Source organism: Symphalangus syndactylus, chromosome 17, assembly GCF_028878055.3.
Source record: "Symphalangus syndactylus isolate Jambi chromosome 17, NHGRI_mSymSyn1-v2.1_pri, whole genome shotgun sequence".
Classification (NCBI taxonomy): domain Eukaryota; kingdom Metazoa; phylum Chordata; class Mammalia; order Primates; family Hylobatidae; genus Symphalangus; species Symphalangus syndactylus.
Window position 1 is genome coordinate 70,241,970 of NC_072439.2, and position 20,901 is coordinate 70,262,870.

A 20,901-nucleotide genomic window follows, 5' to 3' on the forward strand; every position below is an offset into this window, starting at 1 on the left:
ATGGCTGTAACAATATCTCTATTTAAATTCTTCTCAAACCTTGCCATTACCACAGTAAAAGGGGAGATCTAGTTCTTCTGCTTGAATTGTATTCGTTTGGGACTGGTATGAAACCTACAGAATGTGTCAGAAATGACAAAAAGTCACTTCAATGGCTAGATCAGGAAAGAAGATACAACATCCACCTTAACCACTGGAATACTGCTGGAGCCCCAAGCTGCTATGCTTGGAGCAAGCCCAAAGTAGCCTAAATGAGAGGCCACTAGGGGAAGCTAGAGATTGAGAGAGAGAGAGAGAGAGAGAAAGAGAGAGAGAGAAAGAGAGTGAGTGAGTGAGTCTGGGTAGCCCTCAAAAGCTCTAATTCCTCACTGCCCTTCCAGCTCCAGCCACTGACTACAACTGTGTGAGAGTTCTGGAGCCAGTAAGTACTGCCCAGCCCAGCCTGTCCCAATGTCCTGACCCACAGAAACTGTAAGATAACAAAATAATCGTTGTTTTCAGTCACCACATATTGGGGTGATTTGTTACTGAGCAATATCAACAGAAACAATTACACAGATAATAAGTGGGAAAGCCAAAATTTGAACCCACTCTGACTCCAGAGCTCCTCTCCTACTCCTATGCCAGAAAACAAGTCTTAAGAAGATTTATGGATATTCCTTCAGGTTTAAGTAAAAACCTTCATGTTACATGAATGTGTGTAAAAAATCACTTCTTGAAATCAATATTCAGAGGCACAGAAAATGTTTTTGCATAATGAGCTCTTCCTTTTATGATTGAAAATTAAATGAAATAAGAATAAGAGCATGTTTAATAGGCTCATAAACATGTCAATTGTCACAATTGTAAAAGCTGACTGTCCAGTGATTGGGTAGATATATATTGCATCATCTGGGTAATGACTTCAACCATATTAAAATAATGTGGCTGTTTAGATAGGGAGGGGAAACAATAAATTTTTTTAATGAGAGGCAATGATTTCTAAATATGTAGCTTGGAGTAGGGAAGACTAAAGCTACTGTGGAGCCAGAAAGCTTGTATTTAATGATTTTGAATTTTAATATTGCATTTGCTTGGTTTACAGCAACTTGTTGAATTGTATATACCACACTAGCCAGTAAGCTTACTTAGCATGAGAATGAGGGCTTATCTTTTATAATAATAGTGGGGTTGATCCTTTGATAACCTGGGTCCAGCATGAAGATGTTTTATAAATATTTACTAAGTGAAGGAATGACTATAATCTCTTAGACCCTAAGTTTTCTTATTTATAAAATGTAACTCACTAGTTGAGTTTGCTTGTCATACCTTAGACCAGGAAAGTTTCTAGGTCATAAAGAGTCTTCTACTTCATAAATAAATGAATTTAAAATGTATCTCCTTGACATGTTAAAGGATAGATTAATGTCATGTTTAAAACAAATATTATTCGCACTAATGTGACATCTGTTCCTACCATTGTCTTGTAATGATGCATGAATGAAGGAGGATTTGAGAATTCCGCTGAAAGATAGATTTAGGACATCTCCTTTTACTTCAGACTATAGAGGCTCATGTGATTTTTTTTAATGCTCTTGTGGGATACAAGTTTCTCAGTTATGGCTACCACAATTGGGAAAGCTATATTCCACTATTGTTTATAATAAGACCTACTCTACCTCCCTGATGTGTGAAGTTCAAATGAAACCCTAAATGTGAAGCAAATATACAATTTTTGATTATGTGAAACAATATATAATTGTTAATTATAATTATTCATTATAACTAATTTGTGTTATTGATAAGGTAAGGAAAATATAGACCACAAGAGCTAATTGAATTTATGTCATCAGATTTCTGCTAGTTGTGTTGTAAATTTGTGCCTGTGACTTTTTGCCTTTATGGAGAAAAGCTGAGAATTCACTACAACTGTACATTCTTCAAACATGCAACCTTCCACCACATCACACAGTGGATCCAGCTTTTGGAGCTACTTAATGAGAATTATTTATAAACTTCATGAGGAATTTGAATTAAAGGCAATTTTCCTTGAAAAGTGATATGGTTTGGCTGTGTTCCCACCCAAATTTCATCTTGAATTCCCAGGTGTTGTGGGAGGGACCCGGTGAGATGTAATTGAACATGGGGGCAAGTCTTTCCCGTGCTGCTCTCGTGATAGTGAATAAGTCTCACGAGACCTGATGGCTTTATAAAGAGGAGTTTCCCTACACAAGCTCTCTCTCTTTGCCCGCCACCATCCGTGTAAGATGTCACTTGCTCTTCCTTCTGCCATAATTGTGAGGCTTCCCAAGCTACGTGGAACTGCTAAGTCCATTAAACCTTTCTTCCTTTATAAATTACCCAGTCTCCGGTATGTCTTTATCAGCAGCATGAAAACGGACTAATACAGAAAGCTTCCTTGCTATGAATTAGACAAAAAGGAAAAAAAAAAAAAAAGGAAGAGAGAGAACAAGTTTAATATGTAACTAACATTTGGGAAACAATGATAACAGTATTAATGTCATACTTATTGAGTCCTTACTTTAAGACTGTTCATTCAACATGTAATAATTCATTTAATCTTCACAACAACTTATGGAGTATGTATGATTTCTATTACACTCATTTTACAGATGAAGAAACTGAAGAATAAAAAGAATAAGTGAATTATCCAAGTAAATATAGAATGTCAGTTTCAGATTCAGTCCAAACCCCATAGCCCTGAGCATGTCATAATAGTATGTGATTATTAATTTAACTGAAAATTTCGGTTAAAAATAGCTTAATTAACACCCCAAATATTTTAAATATAACCTAATTATTAACAGATAAAGACTACAGTAAGAAGGTAAATCGTTTTAGAGTTGCTAATTTACTGATTTGTTACAAGTCTAGTGAGAGAGGACATATGCTTCAAGTCAACTTTAGTTTTAGTATTTTTATCACCTTTTGAAAAGTACTTTAAAAATAATTTTATCTTTAGAAATGTAGGCTGCATTTTGTGGCTACATTGTCATATAATGGCTCGGTTTTCAATAGTCTGGTTTCACTTATTTAAAGTAGCCATAGTTTAATGTATGTTTCTTTCCTACCAAAATTGACTTGATTTTTTCCATAACACCCTTTATTAGGTGAATTTCTGCTGCAACGCTTTTAAAAGTCCACTAGTAGAAATATGAAAGAAAAAATATAAAGCATTTGTGTTTAGTACCTGTGAGTGCACTTATGCTGGGTTTCAAAATTTACAAGGCATTTTCATAGGTAGTATCACAGTTGTATTTCTTAATATTTCTATGAAGTATCATCATACTCTTTTTCAAATGAGTAAGAGGAGGTTCACAATAGTGAAGTGAATTGCACAGAATCTCACAGAAGTGGTAGAACTGGAATTCAAACCTAGATCTTCAGTGCCTGAAGTTCAACATTCTGTTGCCTGATAGCTATGATTGTCCATTCCTCCTTTCTTTATCTCCACTATCAATGATGAATAGTATAAGGAGGAAGTTGGTTGAGACTTAGGAGACTCATGAAGGTCAAGATTTTTCTTTTTTGAGGCTCTCAGTTTGTTCCCTAGTGACTAAGAATAAAACAACTTACTCAGGTCTTGAAATGGAACTGCACATACATCATTTTAAGTAAAATCCTAAAATTAAAACCATTTATAGCAGTTATTCCATTAGTATTATCTAAATTCTTCAGAACAGATAATATATTTATTATACTTCATGTATAATTTTATATTCTAAACGATGAGAGCATAAGACCAAAACATTGTTTAAATGCACTTCCCAATTATTTGTGGGCATATATGAATTTTCTAGAGATGTTGATTAATGCCATAGCTCACTTTAATCTACAGAGAATTACATTAAGCCTGAGACCTAAAGAGAAATTGGCTGCTTGAAAAGCTAATTGCAACAAAAAGCTTAGGTCATCACTTCATGAAGTCTGTTGTTTTGAAAATGACTGTGATGCATAAGATGTGTGTGTACTTTTTGGGTAATTTTCACAAAGCAAATACACTCAATCTTTTTAAAAAAAATAAGCAAAAATGTACGTGCTAAATTGAATCAAATATATTTGGTTTGGAGAAGGATGTGAATTAAATTGAAACTCTTCTCCTTTTGCCTCTTCATTATATGTTGTGCCACCTCTGTTCTGTTTGACACATCCCTGAAAACCCTATAAGCTATCACTAAAATTGTGTAACCACAGACTAAATGGATCACATGACTTAAAATAGAAGTCTGTTTTAGGAAAATGATCAAATATTAAGGATCCCAAATCCACCCATTTTTTTAAAAATAAAAATTAATAACTTATTTGTGTGGCTAATTTAACAGAACTTTTATGTGTTTGCAGTTCTATTGTGTTTTTTGTCCTACAAGCAGAAATGCAACACTGCTCTTACAAACATCATATTTAATTCTTGAAGAGACTGCAGTATGCCATTACAGATGGATTGATAGCCTTGATGATATCATTGAACTTTTGTCATGCCTAACCTGGAAGACTTACTATAGGCCAGAAAATTTTTGTCATTCATTTTGCTTTTGAAAGGCCAGATTTATTTGCAATCTTGAATGACATTGGACACATGCACGTGAAACAGCCTGAAATCTATCATGCAGTGAATATCTTATAAAACTGCCACTTAAAATGCTAAGTATTGACCTGGTTTTCAGAACCATCTTCAAAGTCAATGACTTTCAATTTGTTTACTTATAAACACTGATTTTCAGTGGATAGTAACAACTTTGTATTTTCATTCATTTTTTTTTCTTGAGTAACCAGAGGCCACCAAACATGCACCATGTTTTCCTATTTTTTTAAATTAAGTGAGAAACAACAGAATTAGAAATGCATGTATATGTCTGTTATTTATTAATGTCAATACATAACTGATTAGTGAAAATATACTAGTAATGGAGTTTATCTTTGGGTGGATTATTCAGTGAATTTTTAAAAAATCTCAGCTTATACTTACATGCAGCAAAATTGCATAGTAATAGTGCTGTCAGGGAAAAGGCAAGGTTGTTTTTGAGCTTTCTGTGTTTTGGAGCAAAAATGTGGCATATGTTACTATGAACTTGTAATTCCATCCATATTAAAACTGAACTTATGTTCAGTACAGATTAAATAAGAAAGCAATTGAGCACCTTCTATGAACCAGGTTTGAATTTTCAAGCACGTGATAACAATAGCTAATGTTTAGCTAATAATTATAATACTAAAATCTACTGCTTATAGAATTTATGCTAGAAATGGTGCTAAGCATTTTAAAAGAATTACCTAATTTGATTCTCACAATAGCCTTATAAAGTAGTTATTTTGTTTCTCCTTACTATAGAGATGACAAAATTAAGATTTATAAAGTTGGGGACTAATATTTCATAAAGGAGTTTACTTTGTGCTCATTTGTGCTGTAGTAGATCAAGACCTAAATAAGCCATATTAAAGCCATTCCATTTGGAATCGTCACCTATCCAGGGAAGCTGCCTGCTTGTTAAATTTAGTTTTCTTGAAAGGGTTTAATTTTTAATTTTTATTTTTATAGATTTGGGTAATACAAATGCAGTTTTGTTACATGGATATATAGCTTAGTGGTGAAGTCTGAACTTTTAGTGCACCCATTGCCCAAATCATGAACATTGTACCTGACAGGTAACTTTTCCATCCCCACATCCCTCCTATCCCCACCCCCACCTTTTGGAGTCTCCAGTTTCTATTTTTCTACTCTGTATGTTCATGTGTACTCAACATTTAGCTCCCACTTATAAGTGACAACATGCAGTATTTGACTTTCTGTTTCTGAGCTATTTCAGTCGGGATAATAGCCTCCATCTTCCTCCATGTTGTTGCAAGGGACATGATTTCAATGTTTAGCTCCCACTTATAGGTGAGAACATTGCAGTATTTGACTTTCTGTTTCTGAGTTATTTCACTCAGGATAATAGCCTCCATTTTCATCCATGTTGTTGCAAGGGACATGATTTCATTCTTTTTTTATTACTGAATAGTACTTTATGGTATATATACAACATTTTCTTTATCTAGTCATTCATTAGATGGATACTAAGGCAATTCTATGGCTTTGCTACTGTGAATAGTGCTGCAACAAACATACTAGTGCAGGTGTCTTTTTAATATAGTGGCTTATTTTCCTTTGGGTGGCGGAATTGAAGTCGTTCTACTTTTAGTTCTTTGAGAAATCAATGTTTTCCCTAGTCGTTGTACTAATTTACATCCTCACCAACAATGTATAGGCCTTCTCTTTTCTCTGCACCCTAACCAACATTTGTTGATTTTTGACTTTTTAATAACAGCTATTCTTACTGCTATAAGATGGCATCTCACTTTGGTTTTAGTTTGCATTTCTCTGATGATTAATGATATTGAACATTTTTTCATATGTTTGTTGGCTGCTTGTATCTCTGTTTTTGAAAATTGTCTGTTCATGTTTTTTGTCCACTTTTTAATGGGATTATCTGTTTGTTTGTTTTCTTGTTGAGTTGTTTGAGTCCCTTATAGATTCTGGATATTAGTCCTTTTCTGGATGCATAGTTTGCAAATATTTTCTCCCATTCTGTAAACTGTTTACTCTGTTGATTATTTCTTTTGCTGTGCAGAAACTTTCTGGTTTAATGAAGTTCAATTTGTCTACTTTTGTTTTTGTTGCATTTACTTTTGACGATTTAGTCATAAATCCTTTCCCAGTCCAATGTCCAAAAGAGTTTTTCCTCAGTTTTCTGGTATGGACGCGTGACATCCTTTCTTTTCATCACACTTTCAGTGTGTAACTGTGGGTTGATTGTTCAGGGGAATACATGATCTTTTCTATAACTTCCACTAACAGTATTCTATAATGCTGTCATTATAATTTGAATGTAAAGAGTTCTTCTGATCGGAAGCCTTCATGTGCATTGCTGTTTTGTCAGGTATGGAGCAATCAACTGATAGACTGATACAACTTTGGCTGTAGAAATTGACTAAATAGAATACTGACTTTCCATATCATGGAGTAGCTTTAAGCTCTTTAGAAAGCAACTCAACAAGCAACATCTTGAAGATCATTCATTTTAGAAAACCACACTACATATTTTAAAATTCAAGTGAATACAGATTTTGTACCAAAAGTGATAAAATTGTGCACCACGGCAGAAAGTATATAAAAAGGAAAGATGGTAGTATGAAACTTTAGCCTTAACTTTAAGGAAATGTTTGCTTTATTTGTTGTGCAATATGCAATTTTTCCTGAAAGTATGCTGATTCCAAAGAAGTTGGGGAAACAGGCAAATACAGAACAACAAAGCAAAAACCATTCTTAATCCTTTTTTTTTTTTTTTTGGAGGAGGGGGGCTGGGGGATGGAGTCTTGCTCTGTCACCCAGGCTGGAGTGCAGTGGCATGATCTTGGCACACTGCAACCTCTGCCTCCTGAGTTCAAGCGATTCTCCTGCCTCAGCCTCCCAAGTAGCTGGGATTATAGGTATGCCCCACCATGCCCACCTAATTTTTGTATTTTTAGTAAAGGTGTAGTTTCACCATGTTGCCCAGGCTGGTCTCTAACTCATTGTCTCAAGTGATCCACCCACCTTGGCATCTCGAAAGTGCTGGGATTACAGGCGTGAGCCACCATGCCTGACCAGTCTTCTCAAATGAACATAGTCACTGTTAGCATATTTGACTATCTCTTTTCATTTTTTTTCCAGAAATATATATTGATAGATAAGCAGATACATATGGAATCACCATTGTAAATGTAAATATAAGTAATAAACATATCTTTAATATGTCAAGACATTGGCAGAGGTAAATAAATATTACTTTAGAATGTGATTAATTCTTAATTATGGTATAGTGGTTCTTTGGATGTGTCATAGTCTACATAAAATTCGACTGATATTTAGATAGCTCCTATTTTTTTCTGTGATATTGAAAATACATAAATCATTATGCACATTGTGATTATATCCTTGAGATACATTCTTGAGGCTGAGTGTGGAGGCTCAAGCCTGTAATCCCAGCACTTTGGGAGGCCAAGGCAGGCGGATCATCTGAGGTCAGGAGTTCGAGACCAGCCTGGCCAACATGGCAAAACCCTGTCTCTGCTAAAACTACAAAAATTAGCTGGGTGTGGTGGCAGTTGCCTGTAATCCCAGTAACTTGGGAGCCTGAGGCAGAGAGAATCACTTGAATGTGGAGGCGGAGGTTGCAGTGAGCTGAGATTGCGCCATTGCACTACTCCAGCCTGGGCAACAGAGCGAGACTCTGTCTCAAAAATAAATTAATTAAAATAAATAAATAAATATATATATTCTTGAAAGTAGAATTGCTGCAGAGAAAAGTATATGCATATTCTGATATTTGTAACCACTTGAATTGCAGAAACTGTTCCTAGTTTGTGTTCCTGTTAGCAAAGTATGGTATGGCCTTTTTGCCACATCTTTACCACCTTTACCACCTTTACCACCTTTACAGTAGCACTGATTTTCATCTTTATAAATTTCATAGAGAATTAATAGGATTAATTTTATTTTGGTTTTACTTTTTTACCTACCAACAAGATTCAACAGCATTTGATATCTATTGGACATTTTTATTTCTGACTTTTTAAATCAATTTATTTCCTTCTATTAGACTCAATTTCTGTTTGTGAATGTTTACCTTTTCCTTATATACACATAGTTAATATAAATCATATATATGTGTGTATATATATATGTATAGATATATATGATATGTACCCTTCACCTTGTGTGTGTCAATATTGTTTTCTTCATTTCTTATTTATCTTTGAGTCTTGGTCACTCTGAATAGTAGAGTCTAAAGTTTACATGGGACGTTTATCAGCCTTTCCATTTATGCTTTTTAACCATGGTGTTATTCTAGCTCCAAAAATATAAAAAATATTTTTAAAATATCCATAGCTATTTTATGTTTTACTAAAATTCCATCTAAGCAGAAAGGATATTTTAAGTCCTTTCTAATGTTATTTTTATTTACTAATTATTTTGACCAGCAAAACCACTAATTGTCTTTTATTTCTTAACATCTGCCAATGTCCGTCCGATCTTAGTTTGATTTGATGACCAAATTTAATTTGATATTTGACATTTGTTAATAATGTGCATAATTGTTAGGTTTAAGGTAAATAGACATATGTGGAAAGGGACACTTATGCATGATATTCATTATTTTAATGTATCTTTAATGATAATTTTCTCTAATATTATCTCACAGAGATATAGTTGTTCATATTCCTTATGAGTAAAAGGCTTTGCTTTCAACTCTCCCATACCACATATGACAGCCTAAGGAAGAAATTTTCAAATATTTTCATCAATCAAACTGACCACTTTATTCAAACAAATTCTAAATTGACAGCTATCCAATATGTAAAACAGACTAAAGCAGTTTTTCACTTCCTGAATTGGTTATATGCTAGGATGCTTGTCTGTCTCATACCACACTCTGTCTCTGTCTAGGCACTCCCTGAGACAGCTCTTTAAATCCTTAAGGATATGAAGCACAGTCTTTCAGCTCATAAGAGTAAAAGTCAAATCCAGTCAAATAAATGAGTCAGATTGTTCAGTATGAAGGAATAAGTTGTGGAAAAAACTGGTGGACATAGTAAACATGTATTTGATCCAAAACTATAAATTACTTTCTGAAGCCCTTTTCAGGACTATGAAAACCCGACATTACTTTTGTTTTAAAATTTCTGTATTTCAGGTAAAGCCAGGCAGAAGCAATTTGACTGGGCTATATTAACCTAGCTGTCCATTAAAGTAATTTTGCCATAATATGTTGTTACATTAGGTCTTGTGTTTTAGTAAAGGTCACTATTAGAAAAAAAAAAAAAATTAGGAAAAATTTCGCATTTTTTGAAAAACCTCTTTTGGAGACTTTGTCTTTGTTTTATCCAATGACCTCTATATTCAAAACTCATGTAAGATATTCCCATAGAATTTAATGTCCAGAAAGTCTGTCCCTCCTGAAAAACAAATATTTCCTTTTCAACAGTCACTGAAAATTATATAACTTCTTGTTTTATTCTTTTTTTAAAATTACCTATCAGAAATCTCATACCTGTTTTTTTAAATAATGATGACACAAGCAATATTATAACAACAAAAATGAAGACTTTAAACGACATAACTCTACCATTGTTATAGATCAAATTATTTATTTCTTAAAGCTTTTCAGATTTTCTCCATAAGAATAGATAGCTTTTGTAGTTGCAACTAAAACACAGAAACAATTTGTAATCCATTTCTGGAAAACCGTTTCTCATATTGTTGCATAAGTCATCGCAATTATAATTTTAATTACTGCATTCAAGTAATACATTTACTTGGTTATTTCCATATTGGTGAACATTTAAGTTGTTACCAGTGTTTCTGCTTGATTGTGTGTGTGTGTGTGTGTGTGTTCTTCACTTTCCTTTTAATGACCATACTTTTTTGAATAAATTCATATGATCATGTCAGTTCATTATGAGGCCTGCATGATATTATGTCTGGAAGGTGTCTAACATAGTTCAATTCCTTTGGACTATATCTTCGGATAAATTCTTAAGAGTGGAGATATGGATTCCTGAAACTGGGCTTATTCCAACACCTGTCCCCTTCTTTAACAAACTAAGCTTAAAAAATAATATCTAAACTTGTATGTAAACTTATACTCCAGTTTCCCTTAGGTAATCAGCCTTTATTGATCTTTCTTTCTATGATATTCTGCAGCACAAAGCACAGGACTTAATTATAAAGCCATATATTCTTTGTTAATTACTACACATTTATTAGTCATGAATGCCTGGCTTCTTGACAGAATCAGGTGTAAGAAAAATAAACAAGCACATAAAGTTTCAGTTAATGGAATTTTCTTTGGAATATTGTAATGGAAAGTAAAGAGGACCAAGAAATAGTGTGACTAGGCCTTCTCTTTCTGGCTATGATGGGATAAGTAGTAGCAGACCAATTCTCTTGCTGACAACAACTAGAAATGTTGTACGTAATGTGAAAAAAAAAAAACACACATCTGAAGATATTAGAGAATATTGTGGCAGCCAGGAAAGCCAATGAGGTGAGCTTTCTTATCAAGGGATTGATTCATAAGTGACACAGTGAAAAAGGCTGAAAAGGTGGGAAGAAAGTGGCTGCTAGTAGGAAGAAAAGGTATGTTGAACAGTCAGCAGTCCCAGCAGGCTGGGGAGACATAAACTGAAATTCAGAATTAACACAGAAGCCAAAATCTGAAGGATCAAGATACTGGAGAAAAGGTGTACCAGTCAGAATCCGTAAGAGACAGAAACCACAGATGGATTTGGTCAGAGAAAAAAATACTATGAAGAATTATGAATTAGAACTAAAGGTAAAGTACTAAAAGGGGTAAACAGAATGTTGAATAATATAGGAATAGCATATGTAGAAACTGGCCACCATGTCTAGAACTGGAGGAGAGTACCCAAGATTGAAACAAACTTGGAAGCATCCTGTCAATTCCCTGGCCAGGTTGAAAGTCAAATCTCACTGGAAGGGGTATGGCTATGGCTCACTGGATGGCAGGAAAGTTTGCTGAAATGCTGCTGCTCAGGGATGATGGGCAGGAACATGTCCACTGGGGTGGCACTGAAATTCACTGGGAAGCTGCCTACTGGAGGACTGGTAAAACTTGCTGAATGGTATTCACTTCTAGATTTTTTGTATACCACTGGCAAAATAGCTGACATTGACAAGAAAGTGGCCAGCTGGCAGCCACAATGCACAAGCCTGAAAAACAAATTATATTCATACTACAGTGAGAGGTTTCTTCCTCTTGCAGTTTTCCTCCAGAGCCCTCTGCTAAGAAGGCTCAACAAGAAGCTGGCAAGGGAGAAATATTTACAGGGTCCAGCTCCTATATTTATCATAAAGCAAGACAGAGAAGAGTGGAATTATAAAAACAAAAAAAACTATGACAAGATGGAAATTTTTACTGGAGAAGTAGGATTTATAAAAAGAATCAACTGCAAATAGTTGAAAAAGGAAATAACTTTAATAACAAATGTGATAGATGGGATTAATGGCATATTATAAACAACTGATTATGGAATTGATAACCTGAAAGGTCAGTAGGCTATCTCTACTGAAGCAAACAACAAAAAATAATAAAATATAATAGAAAATAGCATGAAGCAAATGATGTATAGATAATAGGTATCATAAGCCTGTGTATGGAAGTACTAGAAAGAAAGGACAATAAAAATGAGGCAAAAGCAATATTTGAATAGATACTGGTGAGAACAATTTCTTTAAACTGAAGGACATCTAACTACAAAATCAAAACGTACTATAAATTACAAGGAGGAAAACTACAAAGAAAAACATATCACGGTACCTCATAGTAAAATATATGTAGAAAAATAACAAAAATAAAATTTTGACAGGGCATAATTGTACATATTTATGAGGCACAATGTGTTTTGATACATGTATACATTGTGTAATGGTAAAATCATGGTAATTAGCATATCTATCACCTTAAACATTTATCATTTCTTAATTATAGAAGCATTCAAAATCCTGTCATATAGCCATTTCAAATATACAATACATTTATTGTTAGCTATAGTCACCCTACTGTGCAATAAAGTACCGGAACTTATTCTTCCAGTCTAACTGTTATGTTGTATTCGTTAACCAACCAAAGGGAAAGTCTTAAAAGCACACAGAGAAAAACAGTCAAATTACTTTCAAAAGGAAATTTAAGTGATAATAGAATGACACTGCTAATAAGCTTTTTAAAAATCTCTAGAATTCTATTCCATTGAAAATATTATTCAAAACATCAGGTGTAACTATAAATGGAGAAGAGGCAGATCTCTACATAAGAGTTCCAAATAATTTGTTTAGATACTCTGCCCTCAAGAGGGGGCGTTTCTCTCCACTTTCTATGTGTGGGCTGTACATAATGACTTTGCTCCAAAGACTATGGAAAGAGGAAAAAAATAGAGTAACTTCATTACTCTAGAATGGAGAAACCTGACAAATGCTACATCAGCCAGGAATCGAGGTCAGCATCAATAGTGCTAAGTCATGTTGAGGTAATAAAGACACTTTACCTCTATAGTCTTCCTCCTTAAAACCCACAATCCTTGTCTAAAATAAGACAAACACTACAAAAATCCAAACTGAGAGACATTTTATAGGATGCCTGCCCAGTATTTCTCAAAACCATCAAAGTCGTCAAAACTAAGGAATGTCTGAGAAACTGTCATAGTCAAGAAGAACCTAAGGACCATGACAACTAAATATAAAATTCTGGGAGACATCCTGGGACAGGAAAAGAACATTAGGTAAAAGCTAAGGAAATTTTAATTAAATATGCACTAGATAATACAATCTATCAATATTAGGTTATTAATTATAGCTAATGTACTATACTAATAAGATGTTTAAAACAGTGAAATATGGGATGTATGGAGTACATGTGAACTCTGTACTCTTTAAGATTTTTCTGTAAATCTAAAAAAACTAGCATATGTATTTATTTAAAAATTAAGATAAAAAAATCACCTTTTTTTATATTGCCATTTCCTGACTAAATATGAAAAAAATGTTGGCAGCAGATCCATATGAAAAGAAATACTAAGAGCAATTTGCAGGCCAAAGGACATTATTCTGGAAAGAAGCACAGAAATGAAGGAAGCAATAAAGAATGCCAGAAAAGGTAACTATGTGAATAAACCTAAATTACTTCTGAATATATAAAATACTAACTATGATGTCTTACGGGATTTAAATATCCAAAAATAAAATACATAATAACAATAATACAATAGGTAGGAAAAGCTTTAAAAGAGTTAAACTGTAAGGTTCTAGCATTATATGGGAAGTGGTTAAAGTACTAATTTATATTAGACTTTAATAATAGATGTTTTAATATCTAGAATTACCACTAAAAGAATAACAAAGGAATATATGACCGACAGTCTAATAAAAAGGGCAAATAGAACACTGAAAATAAATATTGAGAAAAGTAAGAGTTGAGCATAAAAGTAACATAAAATCTATGGGGAATTTAGAAAAACAATAAAATGGTAAATTTAATCCAAATATGTTAGTAATTAGATTAAAAGTCAATGATATGATACTACAGTTAAAAGTCAAAGATGTTTAAAATATATTAAAATAATGTATATACAGGTATATTTATATATAGAGAGAGAATTTCTCAGATATATGAATACAAAAAAGGGAAAAACTAAAGTTTAGAAAATGAAATGACATGGAAAGTCATCAGTGAAATAAAAGAGGATACAAACAAATGGAAGAACATTCCATGCTCATGCATAGGAGGAATCAATATCATGAAAATGGCCATACTGCCCAAGGTAATTTATAGATTCAATGCCATCCCCATCAAGCTACCAATGACTTTCTTCACAGAATTGGAAAAAACTACTTTAAAGTTCATATGGAACCAAAAAAGAGCCCGCATTTCCAAGACAATCCTAAACCAAAAGAACAAAGCTGGAGGCATCACGCTACCTGACTTCAAACTATACTACAAGGCTACAGTAACCAAAACAGCATGGTACTGGTACCAAACAGAGATATAGACCAATGGAACAGAACAGAGCCCTCAGAAATAATACCACACATCTACAACCATCTGATCTTTGACAAACCTGACAAAAAGAAGAAATGGGGAAATGATTCCCTATTTAATAAATGATGCTGGGAAAACTGGCTAGCCATATGTAGAAAGCTGAAACTGGATCCCTTCCTTACACCTTATACAAAATTAATTCAAGATGGATTAAAGATTTACATGTTAGACCTAAAACCATAAAAACCCTAGAAGAAAACCTAGGCAATACCATTCAGGACATAGGCATGGGCAAGGACTTCATGTCTAAAACACCAAAAGTAATGGTAACAAAAGCCAAAATGGGATCTAATTAAACTAAAGAGTTTCTGCACAGCAAAAGAAACTACCATCAGAGTGAACAGGCAACCTACAGAATGGGAGAAAATTTTTGCAATCTACTCATCTGACAAAGGGCTAATATCCAGAATCTACAAAGAACTCAAACAAATTTACAAGAAAAAAACAACTCCATCAAAGAATGGGCAAAGGATATGAGCAGACACTTCTCAAAAGAAGACATTTATGCAGCCAACAGACACATGAAAAAATGCTCATCATCACTGGCCATCAGAGAAATGCAAATCAAAACCACAATGAGATACCATCTCACACCAGTTAGAATGGCGATCATTAAAAAGTCAGGAAACAACAGCTGCTAGAGAGGATGTGGAGAAATAGGAACACTTTACACTGTGGGTGGGACTGTAAACTAGTTCAACCATTGTGGAAGACAGTGTGGCGATTCCTCAAGAATCTAGAACTAGAAATAGCATTTGACCCAGCCATCCCATTACTGGGTATATACCCAAAGGATTATAAATCATGCTGATATAAAGGCACGTGCACACGCATGTTTATTGTGGCACTATTCACAATAGCAAAGACTTGGAACCAACGCAAATGTCCATCAATGATAGACTGGATTAAGAAAATGTGGCACGTATACACCATGGAATACCATGCAGCCATAAAAAAGGATGAATTCATGTCCTTTGTAGGGACATGGATGAAGCTGGAAACCATCATCTGAGCAAACTATCGCAAGAACAAAAAACCAAACACCGCATGTTCTCACTCATAGGTGGGAATTGAAAAATGAGAACACGTGGACACAGGAAGGGGACATCACACACCAGGGCCTGTTGTGGGGTGGGGGAAAGGGGGAGGGAAAGCATTAGGAGATATACCTAATGTAAATGACGAGTTAATGGGTGCAGCACACCAACATGGCACATGTATACATATGTAACAAACCTGCACGTTGTGCACATGTACCCTAGAACTTAAAGTATAATAATAATAATAAAAAAACTAACCAAAAGAAAACTGATATAGCTATAACATCAAAAATTCAACTTTAATGAAAAAAGCATAGCTAGATTTAAAGAGGAACATTTTATAATAACAAAGTGTTAATCTACTAGGAAGATGTGGGGATCCTAAGTTTGTATGCCCCTCATAATAGAGCTTCAAATTATATGAAACAAAAATTGCAGTCAGAAAAGGGGACATGTAAAATTAAATAAAGCAATTTCACTATGCTTCTCTTGCTAACTGATAGAACAAGCATATGAAAAAATGATTAAATATATATAGATACGAAAATCATGATTAACAAATCAAATAAATTAAATATACATATTGTACATATTTGAAATATTACATATATAATATATGTAAGTATATGTTGTATACATGCACATATGTACATAAAGAAAATATAGCATCTGATCATTGAAGAGTGTACATTATTTTCCAGTAAATATAGATTTAAAAAAAACAGAATTGACCATGTGCTGTTATATAAAGCAAGCCTTAACAAATTGTAAAGAATTGAAATCATGCAGAGTATATTCTTTGTTCACCATGGAATTAGTCTAGCATTTCATAACAAGATGATTGAAAATTCCTCAAATGTGTAAAAAAAAAAATCCCAAAACATACTTCAAAATAACCCAAAGAATAAATATTTATGCAGATTAGGAAATAGTTTGTTTCGATAATTAAAATGAAACATTAAAATCTGTGGTATGCAGCTAATACTTTTATTTTTAGGAAAACGAACATATGAGTGTGATATGGTCTTTCCAACAAGGCTGGCATCAATTTTTTCCTTGTTTGGACACAGTGTATTCAATTCCCTGATTGATATGAGGAATTCCCCACCCTTCCAGAATCTCTGCTGGCCTGTGACTGCTTTAACTAACAAAAGTCTAAGAAGTTAGGCTATGTGACTTCCAAGGCTAGATCATAAGAAACCTTGCAACTTTTGTTTAAATCTGCTTTAATAGTCTCCCTGGGGGAGGTAAGCCACTGGTCCTCCACCCTGAGGACACCAAGTAGGAGAAAAGCAGGAGTTTGGCATGTGGGGAGCTTCATGGAGAGAGAGGGAGACATCTGACTAGCCACCCAGATGTTCCGACCATCTCAGCCCAAATCCCAACATGGGAGTGACAAAGCCTCCATGCAGGTCTACCCCTAGCTGTCACCTTACTACTACCTTCTGTAGGACCCCAAATGAGCACCAACCAGTTGATTATTACCTGAGAATCCCTAGACAGGTGGAAAATAATAGTAAGTTGTCTTTCTAAGCCACTTAGTGTTAAGGTGATTGGTTACATGTTTACAGATAACCAAGAATATTTTTTAAAAGAAAGAGTGAAACTCAATTATCTAAATTTCCATCTAAGAACTTAGAAGCAGAACAGTGAAAGAAACCCAAGGAAGTAGAATAAAGGCAATGATAAAGATCACAGCACAAATTAATTATGTGGGAAAAATGTGCAGTGCTGAAAAATCAATAGAGCTACAGGGCTTTTTTTGGAAAAGGCTAAAATAGATAGATGATAGATAACCAAGACAGATAGATAGATAAAACTGACAAATTCCTAGCAAAACTGATAAGAAACAAAAGAGAAGAGACACATGAATTTCAGGAATAGGAAAGGTGACCTCAGCATAATTGGACAGACATTTAAAACAGTAGTATGAGAATATTATGAGCAACTTAACAGTAATACATTTGAACATTAATATGAAGGGGACAAATTCCTTGAAACATATGATTTATCCCACATATTTAAATAAAAATCTGAATATTCTTATATCAAAGAAATTGAATCTGTAATTGAAAGCCTTCACACACACACACACACACACACACACACACACACACACGCACCCCACAATCCCAGGCCTCAGGCCTCAGGTAGTGTCATAAATGAGCTCTTTCAAACATTTTATTAATTAATTATACCAATCTTGCACAGATTTTTTCAGCAATAGAAAAGAGGAAACACCTCTAACTTTTTTTGATGTATCTAGTATGACCTGTGTGTCAAAATCAAGCAAGACTGTTTACCAAAAAGTACAGGCAAATCTGTCTCATGAAAAAAATCATAAAAATTCCAAATGAAGTATTACCTAAGTGAACTCAGGCATATATTAAAAAAGTAGCGTATCATGATGAGGTTTATTTTAGAGATACAAAATTCAATCCTGTTATTTATCATGTTAACAGAATAAGAAAAACCATCTAATTATCTTTATAGATTCAAAAAAGTGGTAGATAAAACTTTACACCTATTTATGAATCAAATATGAAAGAAATTAGGATTAGAAAGGAACATTTATCTATATCTGTATCTACCTTACAGTACCCATCATACCTACCTTGAACTGTTAAAACCTCTCCTGAGATTTGAAGCAAGAAAAAGATAACCATTGCCCCCACTTTTTCTTAGCATCCTATTTGAGGACCCACAAGTACAATAATGAATATTTTAAGAATTGGACAAATGGAAAAGCTATTTGAACAAGCATTTCAACAAGATGTTATCCAAATGGCCAATAACATGAGAATGTGCTTAACCTAATTAATCACTGGGAAAATGCAAATTAGAATCATAACCTGATGCTATTATTAAACTCCCAGAATAGATCAATGAAAAAAAAAAACAGCATATCACAAATGTTGGCAAGAATGAGTAGCATCTGAACTCTAATATACCACTGGTGGGAGTGTAAATTAGAATAGCCTCTTAAGAAGACCATTTGTTTATAAATACTAAACAACACCTTAGACCTTTTGACCCAGCAAGTCCAGTCTTAGATGTACAGCTGCTCCTCAGTATCTGCAGGGGTATATTGGTTTCAAGACACCTGTGTATGCCAAAATCTGTGGATACTCAAGTCCTGCGTCTGGCCCTGTGGAACTCGAGTATATAAAAAACAGGCCCTCCACATATGCAGGTTTCACATCCTGTGAATACTGTACTTTGAATCCACATTTGGTTGTGGATGCAGCACCTGCTGATATAGAGGATCAACTGTATTTAGAAAAATCCACATATAAAATGGACCTGTATAGTTCAAACCTGTATTGTTTAAGGATCAACTGTATTACCCAACAGAAACGCATTGGTAAGCTCATTGAAGACATGCATGAGAATGTTCATAGCAGCACTCTTCACAAAAGCAAAAAATAAGAAAATATTTAAATGCTCATGTTCTATGAAATGTATATTGTGGTATATTCATAGAAGGGAACAATATACAGGAATAAGAATGTGTGATCTACAAGTATATGCAATAAAATGGATGTATCTCATAAACAATGCTGAATGAGAGAAGCTAAACACACTTGAATGAAAAGTTAACTTAAGCAAAACAGTCAAAGCTGCATACCAAGGGCATCAGACAAAGTCAGTTACCTTCAGTCAAGATGCATTGTTGCTCACTCTGCCTATTACCTGATTGGTCCTTCAGTATCAGTTGTTTTCTGCTCTGATGGATCCACACTGTGGTGAGACTTTGCTTGTGCTTCTACTTTACTTCTTCTGCTGTTCCTGACCAAACTCTTCTCCTCTCCCTTCCCTGTCTCTCTCTCTGTCTCCCTTTTCCTCTTTCTCCCATTTTTCCTTGCCCCTCCATGTATCCTCCTTGTCTACTCCATCCCCTCTTCCAGCCACACTCATCTCATGAGGCAAGGATCTATCAAGTTAGCTAGTCAACATGCAGAAGAGGTACCTCATTTGAGCAGAACCGTAATCAAGCCACCTCACAGGCCACTATCAAACTCGAAGATGGATTGGAATACTCGCCAATTGTTAACTGGATTGGATAAATACATAAAATTGAGCCCTGTCTGTAAAGATGACTTATGGCCACAGGTTTAGGAGTGGTCTGTGGGCATATCCTGTATATGGACTCAACCAAATCACATTTCTGTTTAGTCCTCAACTCCAGCTACATTTTAAACTTTGGAAACCATGGGAAAACCCTTTTACCTTTCTCACACTGTCCACTACAATGGCATATATATAGTGGTGGGTAGCCAATAATTGTTTGAGAAGCCAATAACAACATATTTAATGGGTAAGCTGGTGGCCTAGTGTCCTGACCTTAGTTTAGTTTCTCTCATTGTTCTCAATTTCATCCTCAGATGATTGTATGTGAAATTTCTGGGTCTGTACCATAAGCTTCCCAAATCCATAAGACTAGAAAAGACCTTAGTTTATTGTTCAAAAGTAATATTTCAGATACCAAGATTATGACTTCTCTTTCTTCACATCAAAATTAGGGTGCATTCATTCTAATTAAAATGAAATATTGTTTTATTTCATTTAATCCAAGGTTAAATAATGATGTCATTCTGTGATGGCTCATTTTTAACAGAGAGCCACCGAAGTTTCTTTTTGTATGTCTAGTTACAGGAAGCTAATTCTGTTTGACTCTTCACTTGCAGATATAAATGAATGTACCATTGACAATGGTGGCTGTCAAGATCGATGCTGTAATACAGTTGGCAGTTACTACTGCAAATGTCAACCTGGCCAGAAGCTGGAGGAAGATGGCAAAGAATGTGAAGGTAACAGTTAGGACTGTCTGCTTACTGATAAGGAAAGAGAGAACATCTATGTAATGCAAAAGAGGAGGTTTGTCTTTTATCTAGAGCCAGTTGAAGTGCCTGTGTTGAATGTTGTCAAGAGCACAGATCTTCTTCTCATGTCTAGATTACAATATTGTAACCCTAAGAACATTTCAAGTAGCTTCTTATGGGAAACATATGATTATATGCTGGTTTGGTTATGTCATGTTCTGATTATGGAATTTCAATCATTCATTTAAATCCCTGGGTAAAGTGCATATTTTTAAAGCATTTCATTTAATTCTAAAGTAAAAATGATACTTATCATAAAATACTCATATATTGCCACACTGTAAATGGAGGGGCACAAAACTAACCACAGGAATAATATTCCTGGTATAGAATTAGCTTTTTGCA

At 34.4% G+C, this 20,901-nt stretch overlaps 1 protein-coding gene across 1 annotated transcript in view; it reads left to right on the plus strand.

Annotated features, from left to right (window-relative positions):
- Positions 1 to 20,901, plus strand: part of LOC134732839 (EGF-like and EMI domain-containing protein 1) — a 633,219-nt gene that overhangs the window by 381,069 nt on the left and 231,249 nt on the right. The window contains 1 exon segment of the mRNA XM_063619963.1: positions 20,362 to 20,484. Within this exon segment, the coding sequence (XP_063476033.1) occupies positions 20,362 to 20,484 (123 nt within the window).